Source organism: Hyla sarda, chromosome 1, assembly GCF_029499605.1.
Source record: "Hyla sarda isolate aHylSar1 chromosome 1, aHylSar1.hap1, whole genome shotgun sequence".
NCBI lineage: Eukaryota > Metazoa > Chordata > Amphibia > Anura > Hylidae > Hyla > Hyla sarda.
This window is the reverse complement of record NC_079189.1, coordinates 315,647,100-315,669,154: the sequence shown is the minus strand read 5'-3', so window position 1 is coordinate 315,669,154 and position 22,055 is coordinate 315,647,100. Positions and strand designations below refer to the sequence as shown.

At 42.2% G+C, this 22,055-nt stretch overlaps 1 protein-coding gene across 1 annotated transcript; it reads right to left on the bottom strand.

Annotated features, from left to right (window-relative positions):
* Positions 1–653: 653 nt before the first annotated feature.
* Positions 654–21,942, bottom strand: GRHPR (glyoxylate and hydroxypyruvate reductase). The gene is made up of 10 exons (XM_056518303.1): positions 21,815–21,942; positions 20,528–20,713; positions 10,795–10,925; positions 7,489–7,561; positions 7,243–7,359; positions 6,097–6,185; positions 5,765–5,869; positions 5,509–5,644; positions 3,230–3,360; positions 654–891 (listed from the first exon to the last, which is right to left on the bottom strand). The coding sequence occupies exons 2-10, from the start codon at positions 20,611–20,613 to the stop codon at positions 770–772; spliced, it is 990 nt and encodes a 329-aa protein (XP_056374278.1). The 5' UTR covers positions 20,614–20,713; positions 21,815–21,942; the 3' UTR covers positions 654–769.
* Positions 21,943–22,055: the final 113 nt, after the last annotated feature.

Genomic DNA, 22,055 nt, shown 5'->3' with positions numbered 1-22,055 from the left:
CCCCGCGGAAATTTTTTTTTTTCGAGGTGTGCCCCGACCCGACATCTTGGCAAAACATTAACCTTTCTAATATACTTCATAAAAAAATGTTGTTATCTCCTTTTTTATAGAAGTGATGGCTAATAAAGACCACTAGGGGTCCCCATACCATCCAGAACACAATCCTGTCTGTTTGTCTGCAGCAGCAGCATCTTTGTCCAAGCCGAAACACTGTCTGGGATAAAGTCCAGAAAGTGAGGGCGGGACTAGCACTCCTCTGTGCTCACTCCTTGCCTGTCTATCAGATTCCTTTCAGAAAACAGAGAGGAGGGTGTTACAGAGCAGCCTGCGGTGATTGGGTTGAAGAGACTTAGCACAGCAGACTCAGGGTAGAACTGAATGCATGGTAAGTGAGGGCGGGCTCAGTGCTTGCCTTGCCCTTTTCTGAGCAGTCCATGTCTGAAAGAGTGAGCAGCAGTACAGAGGGATTTGTTAGCTGAATACAGAAGCTAGACAAAAAAAATCCATGTTTAGAATCTGCATGACCTAGTGATAAACATATACGCGTTATTTTTTTTCTCTGTGATATGACAGATACGTTTCAATAATGGTTTACTGTTTGATATTCTTCTACATCAACATAATCAACCAGCCAAATAATAAAGACTAACAGATTAGTTATTGAACATGTTTAATAAAGATACAGATAGTAACTAAATAAACATGGTGCATCCAGTTGGTCGCTGTCTCTTTACAATGTAGTTGTCTGTAGTTTATTCAAGTCGTATGTTCAGATCTTAAGTTCACTTGGCATCTCCTCCCCCACCAAGCCTTTTAGTAGATTATTTACTGCAAGTATACCCATCGTGTTCCGTGTACTGTAGGTGGCGCTTCCAATATGGGGTAAAATAACTAAGCAGAAAAATAAATCTTTAAAGACTTTTGGATCATTTCAGATGTCACAGTCTTGAGGTATTTTCACTGATGTGGATCAGTTGCAGAAAATCTTTGTGTCTGCACTGAAGGAGAAAAAATAATCTATGGATTTAAAATCTGTTGCAGAAGATCTGCACCGGATTCACATCATGTGAACATACCCTTTCACTTTAGTGCTGTTCTTAACAACATATTCTTTTTGCTTCATCTTCACAACCTGATCTTTGCGCAATGACACAAAACGTGTCCCAATAGCGAATAGGACATTGCATCTACCTATCACAATCTAGAAATAAAATGTTAATACCTTCTATATTACTTACTATAAACTGGTCTAAGTATAAGCAATACAACAAACAAAACTATTATTTAATGCAACATATTTAACCCCTTAACCACTTAGGGACGCAGGGAGTACAGGTATGCCTCTGTTTCCGAGTCCTTAAGGACGTTACCAGCATTTAAAGTGTTCTCACAAGTGGAGAACGCTTTCAACTCGGTGGGTCCCGATTGCAATCAACAGCCAGGACCCAAAGTTAATGCCGGGCATCACCATTAGGGCTGAAGCCCGGCATTAACCCTTTAGACGCCTTGATCAAAGTTGATTGCGGCATCTAAAATGAAACTGTAAGCATCCCGTCAGCTCAGCGGAGCTGATCGGGACTATCGCGACAATCGCAATGTCCCAATCAGCTAAGGGGACGGCAAGAGGGCCCTTACCTGCCTCCTCGCCGTCCGATTGGTGTTCTATTGCTCCAAGCCTGCCATGCAGGCTGGAGCAGCAGAGCACTGATAACACTGATCTATGCTATAGCATTGAGCAATGTATGCAATCAAAAGATTGCATATTATAGCCCCCTGTGGGGACAAAAAAAAGTTAAGTTTAAAAAAATTAAATAATAAATTAAATGTGAATAAGCCCCTCCCCTAATAAAAGTTTGAATCACCCCCATTTCCCATTTTTTAAATAAAATAACATAATAAAAATAATCATATGTGGTACCGCCGCGTACGTAAATGTCCGTACTATTAAAATATAAAAGTTTGCTAAACCGCACGGTCGATGGTGTACACGTAAAAAAAATAAATAAATACTAAAGTCCAAAATTGTCAATTTTTGCTCACTTCATATACCATAAATAAAAAGCGATCAAAAAGTCCAATCAAAACAAAAAATGAAACAATAAAAACTACAGATCACAGCGCAAAAAATGTTTTGTGTGTCAATTATTGTACTTTGTAATGACATCATTTATTTTATAACAATCTGCAGCTAAACAAAAACGCATTTGTGGGGTGAAAAAAAAAAGCCATTTTGCTACTTTTTAGGCCTTCCGTTTCTATGCAGTGCATTTTTCAGAAAAAAAGACACTATCTTTATTCTGTAGGTCCATACAGTTACAAGGATACCCAATTTATGTAGTTTTTTTTTTTACTACTTCACTAAATGCACGAAAATTATGTTTAAAATTGTCATCTTCTGACCCCTTTAAGTTTTTGTTTTACCGCATACGGGGCTGTATGAGGGCAAGTTTTTGGTGCCGTGATGTGTACTTTTTATCGGTAACATTTTTATTTTGATGGGAATTTTTTATTGCTTTTTTTATGGTATATGATGTGACCAAAAATTCGCAATTTTGGACTTTGGTATTTTTTACGTATACGCCAGCAACCGTCCAGTTTAACTAACCTTATATTTTAGTAGTTCAGACATTTACGCACACGGGAGTACCACATTATATTTTTTATTACATTATTTTATTTAGAAAATGGTGGTGGGGGGGGGGGGATTCAAACTTTTATTAGGAAGGGGTTAATGCACTTAATTTTTTTCCCCCCATAACATGCAACTTTTCGATTGCATACACTGTTCAATACTATGCCATAGCATAGCACTGATCAGTGTTAACAGTGCTCTGCTGCTCCAGCCTGCTAAAGCTTCCTGGAACATCAGAGGACCAACCGGACGGCAAGGAGGCAGATAAGCCGTCCACACCATCGATTTTACTGCAATAGTCTCAATCAGCTCTGCTGAGCTGCTGGGATCGCTACCCCCCCTCCAATTTAAGATGCCCAGATCAACTTTGATTGCCGTGTCTAAAGGGTTAATGCCCAGCATTAACTGTGGGTCCTGGCTGCACATAGCAGTCAGGACCCACCAGTTTTGAAGTGTTCTCAGCACATGAGCACACTTTAAACACCGGTAACGGGACCAGGGCATACAGGTATGCCCTCAGTCATTAGGCACCGAAGACCAAGGGTGTACCGGTACACCCTTGGTCCTTAAGGTGTCAAAAAGATGTAAGAAAATTACCACAGTTCTTGAGGCTGAGGAGAGGGTGGTTTGTTGGCAATGGTTCAGGAGTTGTCACATCTAAACCCGCAGCTCCAATTTGCCCATTGATCAGAGCCTGGTACAAGTCTTCTTGGTTTACAGCAGAACCTCTAAAAAAATAAATATATAAATAAATAAAAAATAAAAAACACTGGTTTGGTAAGATTATAAAATGCACATGGAGTTACATTCCCAGAATTAGGCAAACATAAAGGGAATCCATCACTAGATTTACACTGCCCTTTCTGAGGGCTGCAGAAGCCAACTGCAATGATATATATATATATATATATATATATATATATATATATATATATATATATATCATTGCAGTTGTATATTTATTTTCTGGCAGTTTTTGGAATACTGCCACTGCAGTTTTTGAGCCAAAGCCAGAAGTGTATTCAAAAGGAATAGGAAATATAAAAGGAGGGACTTATACTTCTCCTCCCTTATGGATCCATTTCTGACTTTGGCTCAAAAACTGCAGTGGTAGATATCCCAAAAAACGCCAGAAAAAAAACCAAGTGGAAACTTAGCCATAGGCAGTCACTGGCTGAGGGGAGCAGAGAGTGACAACTATCCTGCCCTCGGTGTCTTCAATATCTACAAATATGTCAGAGGAACAGCTGCATTACATCTGCTTCTCTGTCACTAGTTTGTGCTGTTCCCAAATAAGGCAGCATAAACCTTGTGACAGTCTCTAAAGAATAACCAGCATTTTAATTTTGTTTCCCCATAAATCCAGAAACTTTGTTATATACATTAGGATGCCTATTTCTCCGACAACTCTCCTACTCTCCCACCTCCTGCACTGATCAAATCATTTTCCGTTCTGTGCAAAGAAGCCGAGATGAGACAGATTATCAGCCTCACTCAGGGCCATATTTTCCACTAGGCACTGGAGGACCAAAGCCTAGGGTGGGGCCTTATCCAGGTGACACCAGCTGCAAAAATGAATATACTTTTTTAAACTCCTCCCCTCTAGCCAGACTTAGGATATGTTCCCAATGAGAATGTCCACCTTGACAAATTCTTGAACAGATTCTCAGTGCAGAAGGCGCGTCTGTCGCTAGAAACATGCAGACCTTTCCGGTCATCATTGACTGGTGAAGTAGCAGCAATCTGTAGGGGCTTATGACCAATAAGAAGGCTGGTCAATGACACTGAACTGCTCACCTGCGCAATTTTCAGACCAGGAGATCAGTTCGTAAGTAATACAGTACTACTCTGATGGTAACAGTGCATATATTTGCAGTTGGTTTATCTAAATTCAAATTTAATTTATACTGCCCCTCACTATAACAAACCCTTTACTCAGTGCCTTCTGGACCCATGTAATTGGTGCTGCTGCACTGATAATTATGTGCATGTAGTATGGACAACCTATGTGGTATACTTCAACAACAATTTACTGTTTTATCTATACTGCTAGCTTTAGAGATTACATGATTTAAATGGAGTGGTGGCTTAGAATGTGCACTGCATTCACACAATTTACATCTGTTCTCGTGACCCCTAGGGTCACAGCAGTTGGAACCTACTCATTGGCTAGTTATCCTGTGTTTTGCATATGGGATAACTTAATATACGGGACATCAGGATATCAGATGATCACTACATGCAAATGTATCTTGAAGTTATGCATTAAAACTTCGAGGTATTACAGTTCTCCTTTAATGAACAAACTGGTTCAGACAAAAAGTGCAGTTATAACCAGTTTTTCCTTGCTGAAATCTTGTTTGCTACATACAATACCTTAAATTTTTGTCTGCAACACTTTGAACAAATATGTTAACCCCTTGTTTAACACTGTAAGGAGTAGGATGGCATTAACAACTCTTTGATATGACATAGAGACATGTCAAAAGCATTAATCAGACCCCCACCAATAGCTAAGATGAAGAGATCGAAGCATGTAACTGAGCGCTGCTTCTTCCTTCTCATTTGTGGATGGTCTTGTAGACTTTCTATAGAAGTCTATCTAGGTTGTGCAGACAGAGCTGGGAAAGAACAGGATTGCTCACTTCTCCTGGCTATATCTAGCAACTGATGAAGGTCTCAACACTAAGACCATGACCAATTAAAAGTCTTTTGAAGTTAAAGTGCACATTTAAGGTACCTCCTTTCAACCCCCTAAGCAAAGAGTAGACTATTGAAGAAAGGAACACAGAATGCTGTTACTATAAGTGTTCCCAATGAACCAATTTTTTTTTAGTATTTCAATATAGGCTGAACAGTTTATTATACTAACTTACCGACTAATGTTAATAAAAACTGATGTTTTCTTCATCCTGCTAAAGAAATCCTTGTTACACATCCCCTCCGTCTCAGGAGTTAAAGAGCAAGAAACAACCACAAAATCTGAATCCTCCGTAAGCTTTTCCCGAGACACTAAAAATATGCAAAAAAAAAAAAAAAAAAGGACATTGCTATTTTTCAAGCATACGTATAGCAAAGATGAAAAACAACAAGTGTCTGACAGAGAGAAGAAAGTCTTCTCATGAAAATTACCATATTCAGCATTTACTTCGGCAGCATACTCAGGTCGAGGTTGACGTCCTGTGTACAAGAACTTTTTCACTCCAAAGGGTTTCAGTCGTTGGGCAATAGCCATTCCTGCGGAGGTTGAAAACCAGAAAGACTTCTACATCTGACGTGTAAGGCTGAATTGTGTGTATATCAGGAAGAAACGGCCCTCAATGCAATAAGGCATCTATGAATAGTACAATAACGTACCCTAAACTTGCAACAAAAACATATACGTACATACATTTATATTCAGCTAAGATGCAGAGTATAAAAACACTAGTAGTCTTTTTGTAACACACATCTAAAGGATTTACCTATTCGGCCTAAACCAATGATGCCGACTGTGCTGTTAGATAGTCCATAGCCACACATCCACATTGGTGACCATGATTTCCATCCTCCACTTTAAAGAAGAAGCAAAACTATAATTAAAAGGCATATTACAGGTTTATCAAATAAAGGTTAAATGTTTCCTATATACTTAATACTGTATTAATACCTTGGTATTTTCAAGATTCATTGATAACTGCCAAAGGATAAAAATTTGCCCTGGCCATATGATAATGGCACAGCTGCATTACTATACATGTTTTATCAATGGTGCACACAAGAGTATACATTGCTATTGCTATGTTATCTGGATGCTGGTGCCTAAGGCTATGTTCACACAGTGTATTTTAAATGTAATTTCAGGCTCAGAACTACTAAGCTTGTTTTACAGACAAAATAAGCCTTAGGGTACGTTCATATAGCCAGGTTTACAGCGAGTTTCCTGCTGCAAGTTTGAGCCAAAGCAAATGTTCCTCAGCAAAATCTCTGCAGCTTTTCCACTGCAAATATTCCTCCACTTGCAGCGGAAAACTCCCTGTAAACCCAAACTTTTTTATTTTGCTGTTTGCGGCCATGCTCAGAAAACTGGCTGTTTTTGGAGCCGTAAACGGCTGACAAAACAGGTGTTTTTTTGCTTTTGACCTATTGGAAACTGCTAATTTTACTGTGAGTGTAAACATGACCAAACAGTTTAGGAAAACGAGCTGAATAATAAGGGATACTAGTGAATACAGGTCTGATAAATGCAAAACAGGCTCTTTTTTTGGCATCCACTGGGCACATAGGGGGATATTTATAAAAATCTGTCCAGAGGAAAAATTGCTGAGTTGCCCATAGCAACCAGTTTGAGTCTTTCATTTTTCACAGGCCTCTTTAAAAATGAAAGAAGGTATCTGATTGGTTGCTATGGGCAACTCAGCAACTTTTCCACTGGACAGGTGTTGATAAGTCTCCTGCATAGGTTCTATGGAACACATTTAGTGTATGTACTGGGAATGTGACGTTACCCACAGAATGAAGTATGGATATAGCCTATTGGAATAGACTGGTAAATAGTAAAACACAAACAGTTCTGTAAACTAGTCACAACTTCAAAAAGCCATGTTTGTCACATGTTATAAATGGCTTACCTTTTAACTTCTTGTATAGCTTCTGGCAGGCGCCGGCAAGTGGCTAGCAGTAAAGCTACGCTCAGTTCTGCAGTGGCCTCAGTTAGAACATCTGGAGTATAACCCACTCTGATTCCTCTGTAACAGACACAAATCCTATTAATCTCAGCATAATCACACACAAAAAAAGACAATCCATTACCAAGGGGTATTAATGAAACACATAGTGTACATGTAATGTGAAGACATCTGCACTAAGGTACATACCGCTTTTTAATTTCCTCTATTGCTAGGTGGTCAAAACCAACAGACAATGTACTGATAACCTTAAGGTTTGGTCCTATAAATTGAAACAGAATAGAATTAGGATATAAAAAATATTTAGCATGTTTTTGAATTTTTTTTAAATTTGGAAAAATTGTCTGTACACTAAATATTAATACTTAAAGCATTGCTGTTATTAAAAACAACTTATGAAATGTTGATCGGACACTACAAAAGTTGTTGATCGCACTGGGTCTCACTCCTGAGACCCTCTGTGATCGTGAGTTCTTAGCTATGAAAGCAGGCAACATAGCACTGCAGCTCCATTTCACTCGGGGGAGAATTTACATCTGTTTTCATGACCGCTACCGTCACAGCAGATGGAACCCACCCATCAGTTAGTTAACCTGTTTTGTGCATACGGGATAACTTTTAATCTATGGGACAACCCCGTTAAAGATATATAGATGTCAAAGTTCAGGGTCAACCATGGTGAAATATGCACAGCCAATTATATTAGAATAGATGGTGTGTAGTATGAATAGCTTGACCCACACTGAACTAAGAGGTGATGCTTATAGGTTTTGATGTCCCATATTCGGTCTTTTTTTTATCCTAGTTTTAGTAAATTTCCCAAATGATTGAAAGATACATTGCTACAAATCATACAATGTCTATAGCATTGCAAGGTAAACTGTGCATATCCCTGATATTAAGCTAAATGAGGAAGGGAAAATAAACGAGGGAAAATAAATGAGGGAGGGAAAATAGCTCTACCATAGACATTCTTTGATAAATCTGGGCCATAGTCTCTTGATGCCACTCTGCACCCCTTGGCTTTTGGTATGGTTTGATGTTATTTAATAAGACTATGAACCATGCTTTCATGAAGTGTGAAATGAGGTAATGAAGAGTAAAACCTATTGGGACTTTCAGGTGCCCTCCTTACAAACATCTAGGTTTGATGTAAACTATATTATGCCATTATTTATGGGAGACATAGCAGACATGGTTATGCTGTGCACTGTACTTTTTGTATTGTGTAAATATGTTACTGTAATTTGTAGTGGTACTGGTGCGGTATAGTAAGATGGCAGCCTGGTAGGTTTACTCCTGGATGCCCTGTGGCCATGAGTAGTTAACAGGGTCTAGCATGGGGACTGTGGTTGTGTGCATGATGCTATGTGACCATTCCTTAGATGGGTTGGCGAGTTCCCATGCTTGCATAAAATAGATGGGTTTCCTGCTATGGTGGGAAAGTGTAAGCTTTGACTTGCTAAAAGAGATTTTTCCAAACAGGTGGCCTGCACCACAAACAAGTCGAAACATTGCAGAACTTTTGTGCTATGTTGGAATATACATAACATGTTGGAATGAATGCTGGACTTTCTTTTGCTCACAGAGATGTCAGTGTTCTTGGTCTGTGGGTGATGAGCCAACACTGGCAGAGTGGTGTGAAATAAGCCTGGTTTGAAAGTGGCAAGCAAAATGGTGTGAGACTGGCAAGTATTTCATGGCCAGTCACAGATGAAGTGTCTGAAGCTGTGGCTGCAGAGACCTATAGGCCAACATTCATCATTGTCTTCAGACTGTTTTTTGTGTCTAGAAAAGGAGCAAAAAAGGCTCAAGCAGGGTTTATTTGCACTTTTTTTGCCCCTTTTTGTTTACACATTTCTGCTGATTTTGAGTTGCAATCCACTGATTTTGGCAATACACATGATATGGAAGGGTTTTTTGAACTGCGCCTTTTTGTGAAAAGTCTCTAAAACTACACCAGCCCAGACTTAGCTTTTTGGTTTATGTGAAGAGTGAAATTTCAGAAAATGTGACCTGCATAAAAGTTATCAGACGCTCTGTGACCATTTAATAAATCTGGTTCTCCTACACATTACCAGCACACACAAAAAAGGTGTAGAAAAATGCTTCACTTACAATGATAAATGCCGGCCATATTGTTTAGGCTGTGGAAAAATGTGTTGCACAATTCCCATAAGCGACAGAGAGGTCTGATTTACAGCGAGCACAGGGAGTGCAGATAAAGAGAGAACTAAGGCCAGGAGACTTCTGGAGCAGTAGTGTTACATCTGAGTAAGTGAGAGCGCAGTGTTTGCATGTGAAGCAGGGTCCTCTTTTTGAGCAGAAACTGCGTCATAGAGACTTTGCCACAAAGAATGCTAGTTTCAGTTATTCAATTGCATGCCTCTCAGTGAGAACTGCAGAGCATTGTGAACCTGTATAGATGTTTTTATTAACTGCCAAGCTTTAAAAAAAAAAAAAAAAAAAAAAAAAACATTTTTTAAAGTTAAACAGACTTGTAAACTTGTAAATTACTTCTATTAAACAAATGTTAATCCTTCCAGTATTTTCCAGCTGCTGTATGCTCCAGAGGAAGCTGTGTAGTTCTTTTCAGTCTGACCACAGTGCTCTCTGCTGACAACTCTGTTCATGTCAGGAACTGTCCAGAGCAGGAGAGGTTTGCAATGGGGATTTGCTCCTACTCTGGACAGTTCCTGACATGGAAAGAGGTGTCAGCAGAGAGCACTGTGGTCAGAGAGAAAAGAACTACACAACTTCCTCTGTAGCACACAGCAGCTGATAAGTACTGGAAGAATTAAGATTTTTTTTAATATAAGTAATTTACAAATCTGTTTAACTTTCTGGAGCCAGTTGATATAATTTTTTTTCCCCCACCGAAATATTCCTTTAAAGGAGTAGTCCAGTGGTGATTCAGTGGTGAGCAACTTATACCCTATCCTAAGGATAGGGGATAAGTTGCAGATCGCGGGGGGTCCGACCGCTAGGGCCCCCTGCGATCTCCTGTACGGAGCCCCGACAGCCCGCGGGAAGGGGGCGTGTCGACCTCCGCACGAGGCGGCGGCCGACACGCCCCCTCAATACAACTCTATGGCAGAGCCGAAGCGCTGCCTTCGGCAATCTCCGGCTCTGCCATAGAGATGTATTGAGGGGGCGTGTCGGCCGCCGCCTCGTGCGGGGGTCGACACCCGCTATCTCGGCGGAGAGCCGGGGCCCCGTACAGAGAGATCGCAGGGGGCCCCAGCGGTCGGACCCCCCGCGATCTCAAACTTATCCCCTATCCTTAGGATAGGGGATAAGTTTTTCACCACTGGACTACCCCTTTAAGTACTTCATCTGAGTAAAGTGTTCCATCAAACTGAATCACATTATTGCTGTGTCATCAACATAACAGGGTAGTCACTGTCAGGCCCCTTGCAACACTACCAACAGCCTGTTAACAGTATCATCCTTTAAAATGTATCCTTCATTTCGGCAAATGACAATCAAACTTACCCGCAGTGTCCAAGACTTCTTTATCGATCTTATCTGACAAGAGGCAAAGAAGGGCATGTGCCCCAGCAACTCCTTTCAAGAGTTCGGCCCTTGGCACAGGATCATCTGAATCCCACTGCTGGACAGTACAGCTAGAAGATAAATAGGTTTCAGGTCTCCAGGTGAAACATTGAATTAGTTTAGGTAACACAGAAATCTAATACCTATGCAGAAAGTCCCTTGATGACTTGAATTGGTAGAAGTATTAAGCAAACCGCATCCAACCTATTTGTCCAATCCCATGGTGTACCCTATAGATAAGCAGACTCCAAGGTGTATAACATCTGCTGATCTTCAATTCAACATATTATTTGCCAATAAAAACTGAACAACGGTCCGCTGAAAAGTAATTTCATGTCCTTGGCCACCTAACAATCTTATAAATGGGCACTGTCAGATTCAAAACTTTTTATATGTTGTACATCTTGGCAAAACATTAACCTTTCTAATATACTTCATAGGAACATTTTATTTCCTTTATATGGAAATCATGGCTTATAAAATGATGGCTTTGTCCAAGCTGAAGAACAGGCATGGAAAAGCCCAGTAAGTGAGGGTGGGCTAGCACTCCTCTGTGCTCTCGCCTGTCTGACAGGACTCCTCTGTGCTCTCGCCTGTCTGACAGGACTCCTCTGTGCTCTCGCCTGTCTGACAGGACTCCTCTGTGCTCTCGCCTGTCTGACAGGACTCCTCTGTGCTCTCGCCTGTCTGACAGGACTCCTCTGTGCTCTCGCCTGTCTGACAGGACTCCTCTGTGCTCTCGCCTGTCTGACAGGACTCCTCTGTGCTCTCGCCTGTCTGACAGGACTCCTCTGTGCTCTCGCCTGTCTGACAGGACTCCTCTGTGCTCTCGCCTGTCTGACAGGACTCCTCTGTGCTCTCGCCTGTCTGACAGGACTCCTCTGTGCTCTCGCCTGTCTGACAGGACTCCTCTGTGCTCTCGCCTGTCTGACAGGACTCCTCTGTGCTCTCGCCTGTCTGAAAGGACTCCTCTGTGCTCTCGCCTGTCTGACAGGACTCCTCTGTGCTCTCGCCTGTCTGACAGGACTCCTCTGTGCTCTCGCCTGTCTGACAGGACTCCTCTGTGCTCTCGCCTGTCTGACAGGACTCCTCTGTGCTCTCGCCTGTCTGACAGGACTCCTCTGTGCTCTCGCCTGTCTGACAGGACTCCTCTGTGCTCTCGCCTGTCTGACAGGACTCCTCTGTGCTCTCGCCTGTCTGACAGGACTCCTCTGTGCTCTCGCCTGTCTGACAGGACTCCTCTGTGCTCTCGCCTGTCTGACAGGACTCCTCTGTGCTCTCGCCTGTCTGACAGGACTCCTCTGTGCTCTCGCCTGTCTGACAGGACTCCTCTGTGCTCTCGCCTGTCTGACAGGACTCCTCTGTGCTCTCGCCTGTCTGACAGGACTCCTCTGTGCTCTCGCCTGTCCTATCAGACAGAATAGTGCTAGCCCACCCTCACTTACTGGACTTTGTCCATGACTGTGCTTCAGCTTGGACAAAGCCATGATTTTATAAGCCACGATTTCTATAAAAAGGAAATAAAATTTTCTTATGAAGTATATTAGAAAGGTTAATGTTTTGCCAAGATGTACAACATATAAAATGTTGACAGTGTATATTTGGCAGTGCCCATATAAGGGGTTGTTCAGACTCATAAAAATGTTGCTTCTTTTATGCAAAAACACCACCACTCTTGACCACATGTTCAGCTCAGTCCTATTCACTTCAATGGAGCTAAGCTGCAATACCAAACACAACCTGTGGACAGGGGTGGTGCTGTTTTTACAGAAAGCAGCTGTTTTCTAATCCTAGACAACTCTTTTAAAAGGGCCATCACGCCCCCTCCCGTAGGCTTGCATTGAGGGGCGGAGCGTGACGTCACATGCCGCCGGCCCGGTGGTCGCCCGTAATCAGACCCGGAGCGAACACGCTCCGGGGACTGATTACAAACGGGGTGCCGCGTGCATGATCACGGGCGTCCCCAGCGGGGGGACTCCCGCGATCATGCATCTTATCCCCTATCCTTTGGATAGGGGATAAGATGTGTGGGCACCGGAGAACCCCTTTAAGGCTGTGTTCACATCTTTTAGGCTGGTTGTACAGTGTTTTTTGCCTCAGGTTTTAAAATCATGGAAATGTGTGAAAAACAATAACTGCAGTGTGTGAACAAAGGCATATGGTAGGCCTGAATAAATCCTCTACAGGTGTCAGAGTCATATGCTCTCAAAAAAGGCTGGGTTCCCATAACATAGTTACATTGCATTTGCTGCTTTGGTTTACTATGTGGGGTGTTTTAGTGGATGTTTTTTTGAAAATGTCGGAAACACGCCCCCAATTCCTGCCAGCCTCGCCCCTTTTGGGAGAGTTGCCCTTTTTTTTGGCACAAATTCTGTCACAGACAATTTGTGGCCCAATGTGACACATTTTGGCTCACAACCCGACAAAACAGGTTGGGTTTACAATGGTATATCAGGGCCACTGAGGCCATATTTTTAGCATCCTTGTGGGGAAGTTGTGATGCATAGCATCACTACTTCCCTCCGCAGCCATACAACTTCCAGTGCAGAAGCTGTCCCTGCAGAGATCGGGACTCAAATACAGCCTCAAGCACAGCTGATGCTGAGCAGTAAGATGTAAGTCATATCTCTCACTGGTTCGATTAACCCCTTGCTGTGCACTATGTGCCAGCCCAGCAAGCAAAGAGTTAAATCACACTGCTAAGCAGCGTTGGTCAATACTTTGGGCGGTATCCAGTATAAACAGCCATCCATAGCTTGATATACTGTATAACTCCAAAGGGTTAACCAGCACTGCTCTGCAGTACTAGTTAACACTTTCCTCACTGAGCCAGCAAGTGCTTATAGTAGAAGCAGCGATCTCAACAGATCACTGCTTTTACTGTATTTTGTTGCTGGGCAGGAGGGATACAATGTATATCTCCTATCCAGTATGAGCAGGGAGTCCAATCAGTATAGAGATGGTATTCCTAGCTCATGTATAGTATACATGGGTGCAGTAGTGATTTTATGCATCACTCCTTAAACCCCGTGGCCGGGGCATTCTGCATCCGGCCCATGAGCGATACCATGTAAGCAGTGAAGAACTGTATTTCCAAATGCCACAAAACACACCAAAACACAGAAAAAAGCTGTGGCAGTTTTTCTGGCATACTTACTGGTGAAAAAAAAAAAACTGAAGGGAAACTTTGGGTCTATTCACACATATAGCGCAGAATTTGAAGTTGCAGATTTTATGTTATAGATTTCAATGTAAACTAAATGACTGAACAGAGAATCAAATCTGCAGCATCAAATATGCACAGGATACTATTCGTGTGAACAGACCCTTAATGTCGATGGAAACACACTGCATTACTGCTGAGGTGTGCAAGCTCTTTAGCATGTCTTAGTTTGCTCCCTCCATTTCTAGCTCCTAGACCTGGATAAGATATTTCTAAGCCTTAATGTTAAACTAATTAAATAGTATTGCAATAAACAGGGTCAAAGACTATTCAGTATTATATTTCCTCGAAGTCTTATTTAGGCATCCATTTGTATAATTAGATGTTTTTCTGCTGACAGGTCCACTTTAACATCAGACGTTATCAGATATAGATTAGATATCGGTATATTTATTAATACTGGTGTACCAGCAAGTGATCCACCACAATGTAACCTTAGTGTATCAAGCGCTGTATTCACCAACATGATACAGTGGGGCAAAAACTTATTTAGTCAGCCACCAATTGTGCAAGTTCTCCCACTTAAAAAGATGAGAGAGGCCTGTAATTTTCATCATAGGTATACCTCAACTATAAGAGACAGAATGAGAAAAAAAAATCCATAAAATCTCATTGTCTGATTTTTAAAGAACTTATTTGCAAATTATGGTGGAAAATAAGTATTTTGTCAATAACAAAACTTCATCTCAATACTTTGTTATATACCCTTTCTTGGCAATGACAGAGGTCAAACGTTTTCTGTAAGTCTTCACAAGGTTTTCACACACTGTTTCTGGTATTTTGGCCCATTCCTCCATGCAGATCTCCTCTAGAGCAGTGATGTTTTGGGGCTGTCGCTGGGCAACACAGACTTTCAACTCCCTCCAAAGGTTTTCTATGGGGTTGAGATCTGGAGACTGGCTAGGCCACTCCAGGACCTTGAAATGCTTCTTACGAAGCCACTCCTTCGTTGCCCAGGCAGTGTGTTTGGGATCATTGTCATGCTGAAAGACCCAGCCACATTTCATCTTCAATGCCCTTGCTGATGGAATGAGGTTTTCACTCAAAAATCGCACAATACATGGCCTCATTCATTCTTTCTTTTCCACGGATCAGTCGTCCTGGTCCCTAAGCAGAAAAACAGACCCAAAGCATGATGTTTCCACCCCCCATGCTTCACAGTAGGTATGGTGTTCTTACGATGCAACTCCGCATTCTTTCTCCTCCAAACACGACAAGTTGAGTTTTTACCAAAAAGTTCTACTTTGGTTTCATCTGAACATATGACATTCTTCCAATACTCTTCTGGATCATCCAAATGCTCTCTAGCAAACTAAAGATGGGCCCAGACATGTACTGGTGTAAGCAGGGGGACACATCTAGCACTGCATGATTTGAGTCCCTGGTGGCGCAGTGATGGTAGCCTTTGTTACTTAGGTCCCAGCTCTCTGCAGGTCATTCCCTAGGTCCCCCCGTGTGGTTCTGGGATTTTTTCTCACCTTTCTTGTGATCATTTTGACACCACGGGGTGAGATCTTGCGTGGAGCCCCAGATGGAGGAAGATTATCAGTGGACTTGTATGTCTTCCATTTTCTAATAATTGCTCCCACAGTTGATTTCTTCACACCAAGCTGCCTGCCTATTCCCAAGCTGGTACAGGTCTACAATTTTGTTTCTCATGTCCTTTGACAGCTCTTTGGTCTTGGACATAGTGGAGTTTGGAGTGTGACTGTTTCAGGTTGTGGACAGGTGTCTTTTATACTGATAAGTTCAAACAGGTGCCATTAATACAGGTAACAAGTGGAGGACAGAGGAGACTCTTAAAGAAGTTACAGGTCTGTGAGAGCCATAGATCTTGCTTGTTTGTAGGTGACCAAATACTTATTTTCCACCATGATTTGCAAATAAATTCTTTAAAAAAAATAAGACAATGTGATTTTATGGATTTTCTTTCTCATTATGTCTCTCACTATTGACGTATACCTATGATGAAAATTACAGGCCTCTCATCTTTTTAAGTGGGAGAACTTGCACAATTGGTGGCTAATTACTTTTTTGCCCCACTGTATATGTAGTTTGATAAATACGGTGCAGTAAGTCACCACTGTTAGTAAATACTCTTTTGGGGGGGGGGGGGGGGGGGAATTATCAAAACATGTGCAGAAGAAAAGTTGCTGAGTTACCTATAGCAACCAATCAGATCGCTTCTTTCATTTTTTAGAGGCCTTTTCAAAAATAAAAGAAGCGATCTGATTGGTTGCTATGGGCAACTCAGCAACTTTTTTCCTCCGGACAGGTTTTGATAAATCTCCCCTTTGTTACCACAATGTGCTACTACAAGTCATTCCCAGACAACTCACAAGAATCAGAAAAAAAGTGGTGGGGACCTGATAATTATGGCATTCAGATAGGCACAAATGCATTTATCAGTATATTCCAATGCTATGTAACATGATGTCCTGGAAGTCTGCTGCATGTTCTATTTCCAATATCACACCCCTCTGGCCGTGCTGCATATTTTAGAGATAAGTGCAAGTCCTAAAAATATTTATGGCATATACTGTGAATATGCCATAAATATTTGATATGGGAATACCCCTGTAACCTGCAGAGTTATGGACATGTGTTGTTATAATACTGGTATCTGAAAGTAGGGATCGACCGATTATCGGTTTGGCAGATATTATCGTCCGATCACGATTTTGGACATTATCGGTATTGGCAATTACCATGCCGATAATGCCCCGCCCAGAGATGACCGTCACCGCCACCGCTGCCCCATTGCCTCCCCACAACCTCTGGCCACATCGCCTCCCCCATCCCTGGTGTTATAATTACCTGTTCCCGGGGTGCGCGATACTTCTGGCTCCTGCGCTGCGTAATGACAAATGATGTCCCCAACGCGTCGTCACAGTCAGTGCGCACAGTGACAGCGCAGGACGCCGACAGAGCCAGAAGTATCGCGAACCCCAGGAACAGGTAATTATAACACCGGGGATGGGGGGCAGGCGATCTGGCGGCGGTATGTGGGCAGAGGATGGGGGGGGGGGAAGCCTATGGGGCAACTGTGGTGGTTAGACTCAGGACCCCAGCACAGGCAGGGGGAGAGAAGCGGGTGGCGGCGGCGGTCTCTGGCCCGGCAGAAGCCTCTGAAGTTCATTGATTTAAAGCGCCTGCTTTAAATCATTGATCTGCAACGGCTTCTGCCCCGCCGGGGGGTTGTTGAAATAGCCGATAACTTATACCGGAATATCGGTATAAGTTATCGGCTATCGGCCTGAAAGGTGACCGATTATCGGTATCGGTCGATTCTGCTGTTTTTGGAAGAAATAAGCTCTGTTTTTCTATTCCTGAATAACCCTTTTAAATTTTATTTTATTTATTTATTTTTTTTAAACCTGGTGCTGCCATTCTGTCCTTGCCTGGTTCTGCGGCTCAGCACTTTCTGGTTCTCTGGTCACAGTGATGTCCTGCTTCACCCATTGAAGTGGTGCTGAGCAGTGGGACTGGGCACCATCGGAATGGCAAACTTGTGGAAGTGGGGGAAGGGGAGTATAATTTTTTCCCCCAGTTTGAGCATATTTAGATAAAAAAAAAAAGAGTTTTCCCCCAAAGCTACTGTAAATGCCAGAATGTAGTAAGGCTATGTATACACTGTGTTTCTCCTACTGTATAGCCATACTCCGGTCACAATGCAAAAACAAAATGTATATGGCAGAGTATATATTTTTTCAGTAGCCCAATGTATAGGAAAGTGGTGCAATCTGCCAACACACAACCACCCCATACCAGCATAGTACCATACCAGGCCAATAGGACATTGGTATGGGTCACATTGGTAGGTTTGCCACATCCAAGTGTACATGATGTTCAGTAGTAGTCACAAGACCCATCACTTTTCTGTGTACAACCAAAGTTCCAGAGTAGCCCTAGTCTGTTATTACATATGCTGCACCAATACCCTCTGATGCCAAGCAAACACTGGGAGGTATCATTTTAAAGCAAACACGCCCCCTCCATTCATCTCTATGGGAGAGGCGGAGACTAAGATACATCATTTTTTTTTTTTCTATCTACTAACCTGTATGAGGGCTTGTTTTTAGTAGAAATCATGAGATTGCCATGTACTGTTTAGCACTATGTAATATAGTAATGTAAAAATCCACAATCGTACCACCAAGGAGGATTGTGGAGAGCTGCCCAGGACTTCTTGAATAGTATTTATTTAAAAGGATTATAAAAACGTACAAGGCGTTTCGAAGCCGGAACAGCTTGAGAAAGAAGCCGGACCGGCTTCAAAACGCCTTGTACGTTTTTATAATCCTTTTTAAATAAATACTATTATTCAAGAAGTCGTGGGCAGCTCTCCATAATTCTTCTTGGTGGTACAATTGTGGATTTGGATTTTTAAAGGGGCACTCCGGTGGAAAGCTTTTTTTTAAATCAACTGGTGCCAGAAAGTTAAACAGATTTGTAAATTACTTTTATTACTTCCAGTACTTATCAGCTGCTGAATACTACATAGGAAAATTATTTTCTTTTTGGAGCAGTGCTCTCTGCTGACATCACGAGCACAGTGCTCTCTGCTGACATCTCTGTCCATTTTAGGAACTGTCCAGAGCAGCATATGTTTGCTATAGGGATTTTCTCCTACTCTGGACAGTTCTTACAATGGACAGAGATGTCAGCAGAGAGCACTGTGGTTGTGATGTCAGCAGAGAGCTCTGTTCCAAAAAGAAAAGAATGTCCTCTGTAGTATTCAGCAGCTAATGAGTACTGGAAGGATTAAGATTTTTTAATAGAAGTAATTTACAAATCTGTTTAACTTTCTGGCACCAGTTGATTTAAAAAATAAAAAATAAAGTTTTCCACCAGAGTACCCCTTTAAGGAAAACGCAGCCTAGCGTGTCGGAGGAGGTAGCTGCAGCCTTGTATTCATGCCTTTGTACATGTTGTGCCAGCATTAGCACAGCCACCCCAGGTAAGTCAGTTTTTGGCTCACCTATTCAATTTGCTATTAGCTTTTGGAGGATATCACACAAGGAAGCGCCTCTTGTTCTTTTATTGCATATCATGTACTGATCAATGCTATCGGCGATCTTCTTGTACAGCCTAGCTCTCCAGACTGCACAAGAAGCTCGGCCATTCAGAATGCCAGAGAAGGGTGAGGAGACCTCCAGCGCCCATTACAGCTTATCAGACCCCAGCGATTGCACGGGGGAGTGCGATAAGCCTATTGAAACCTTTTGATTACTATAGATGCAATGATCGGCATTAATCATGGCACCTATAGGGTTAATGGCAGACATTAGCAGGATCACCGATGTCTGCCATTATTGGTGAATCACCGGCCGCTGATAGTAGCCAGAGCTCACCTGCTATGTAACAAGTGAAGCTCCTGGACTTACTTTATAGCCGCGCTTTCCAAATAAGAAAATGTAAACAAACATATGTGGTTTGGCCAAATGCAGAAATGTTCACGCTAATATAACGTTTTGGCAATTCATATACGAGATAGGAAAAGGGATTAAAAAGTTCCATCAAAACAAAAAAATGGTACAGATAAAAACTACAGATCTTGGCACACAAAATAAGCCTTCATACAGTCCTGTATATGGAAAAATTAAACTGTTATAGGGGTCAGAAGAGGACAATTTTAAGCATACAAAAAAAATAAAAATTCTACAAAAAGTTATAATTTTTTTTTAAAGTAGTAAAATAAAACAAAAGCTATATTAATTTGGTACCGTTGTAATCATATGGACTAGAGATGAGCGAACTTACAGTAAATTCGATTCGTCACAAACTTCTCGGCTCGGCAGTTGATGTCTTATCCTGCATAAATGAGTTGCTGGAAAAGGTGGATTCAGTCTTAGGAGAGAGAGTCTCCAGCCCACGGGAGCACCTGAAAGCTGAACTCATTTACGCAGGATAAGTCATCAACTGCCGAGCCGAGAAGTTCGTGACGAATCGAATTTTCGAATTTACTGTAAGTTCGCTCATCTCTAATATGGACCTACAGAATACATAAAACAACAGTAAAGCACACTGCAGGAAAACATAAAGCCCCAAAATTTGTAACATCACATTTTTTTTTTTTTTGATTATGTGGTGCATTTAGATACATTTTTTTTAATGTTGTACATTGATTGATGTCAGTACAATTGGTGGCGCAGAAAACATATGGATCTGTAGGTGAAACCTTGAAAGAGTGATGGTTAATAAAGTGCAAGAAGGAAAATAACAAAAAATTGCTGTGTTCTCTAAGGGTTAATGTATACTGTAGTTATAATAACGTTGTCAAGTGAATGGTGCCGTGCAGGCATATTAGAGTCATATGCTTGTGCCCCCAGGCTGGCACACGCCTCATGCCCAATCTATGCCACAACTACTCCACACTACACAGGTACATTATAGTGACACGAACGGGGGAGGGGACTTGTCCGTAACATTACGAATAGTGTCACTTACTTCTCAGCCTGGGCTAGGAGCTTCTGCCCTTCTGGGGGCAGCCTTCTACTTACAAACACCTTCATGACCTGCTGAGCTGCTCTCATTGCCAGTGTGACCAGGAAGAAGCGCCAGGAGGAGGAGCTGGAGGTCAACGGTGCTGCTGCTTATCCATACAACGAGCTTAGAATGAGGCGACAGCGCCACCTAGTGTATATTGAACACAATGCCAGACGGGGAGATGGACGACCAAGTGACTACAGAAATTAGACTACTATTTCTTCTTATAATACCTGGTTAAATCATTCTAACAAATCACTAACACAACTTGTATTCAGCATATATTTATTTACACACTGAAGGTTTTATATATGTATGTAAATAAATATTTTATATATATATATATATATATATATATATATATATATAAAAATATATATATATATACACAGTGGTCCCTCAACATACGATGGTAATCCGTTCCAAATGAACCATCGTTTGTTGAAACCATCGTATTTTGAGGGATCCGTGCAATGTAAAGTATAGGACAGTGGTCTACAACCTGCGGACCTCCAGATGTTTCAAAACTACAACTCAAAGCATGCCGGGACAGCCAACGGCTGTCCGGGCATGCTTGGAGTTGTAGTTTTGCAACATCTGGAGGTCCGCAGGTTGAAGACCACTGGTATTGGAGGTTATACTCACACGTCCCCGCCGCTTCAGACCATCACCGCTGCCCTGGATGTCGCCTTCCATCGCTGTCGCACGTCCCTAGGGTGTCCCCTAGGGCTCCGGCAAGGACTCTGCTTCCCCGGCATCCTCGCTCTCCGTCACCGCCATCACGTTGCTACGCACGCCGCTCCTATTGGATGACGGGCCGACGTGCGCAGCAACGTGATGATGACGATGGAGAGCGCCGACGATGCAGGGAATCCCGAAGAGGACGCGCCGGAGCCCCGAGGACAGGTAAGTGATCGTCAGCGGACCACACGGGGCACCATAAACATCTATCCCGTGGCAGCTGAAGCAGTCTGTGCTGCCGGATAGCCGTTCATGCGATGGCCCCGACATACAAAAGCATCGTATGCTGATGCTGCCTTCAACATGCGATGGCCTCTGAGAGACCATCGTATGTTGAAATGATCGTATGTCGGGGCCATCGTAGGTCGGGGGGTCACTGTACATATATATATATATATATATATATATATATATATATATATATATATATAGACACTTGGTGTTAACGCTAGTGTCTTTTTCTTTATGTCCTCTTCGTTCACTTGTTTTCATTACTAGTCATTTTACCTGTTGGTTCTCAAACTACAGCGCTGTAGAGTATGTTGGCGCTATGGGGGAGATTTATCAAAACCTGTGCAGAGGTAAAGTTGCTGAGTTGCCCATAGCAACCAATCAGATGGCTTCTTTCATTTTTCACAGGTCTCTTTAAAAATGAAAGAAGCGAGGTGATTGGTTGCTATGTGCAACTCAGCAACTTTTCCTCTGAACAGGTTTTGATAAATCTCCCCCATTGTGTATAATACAGTGT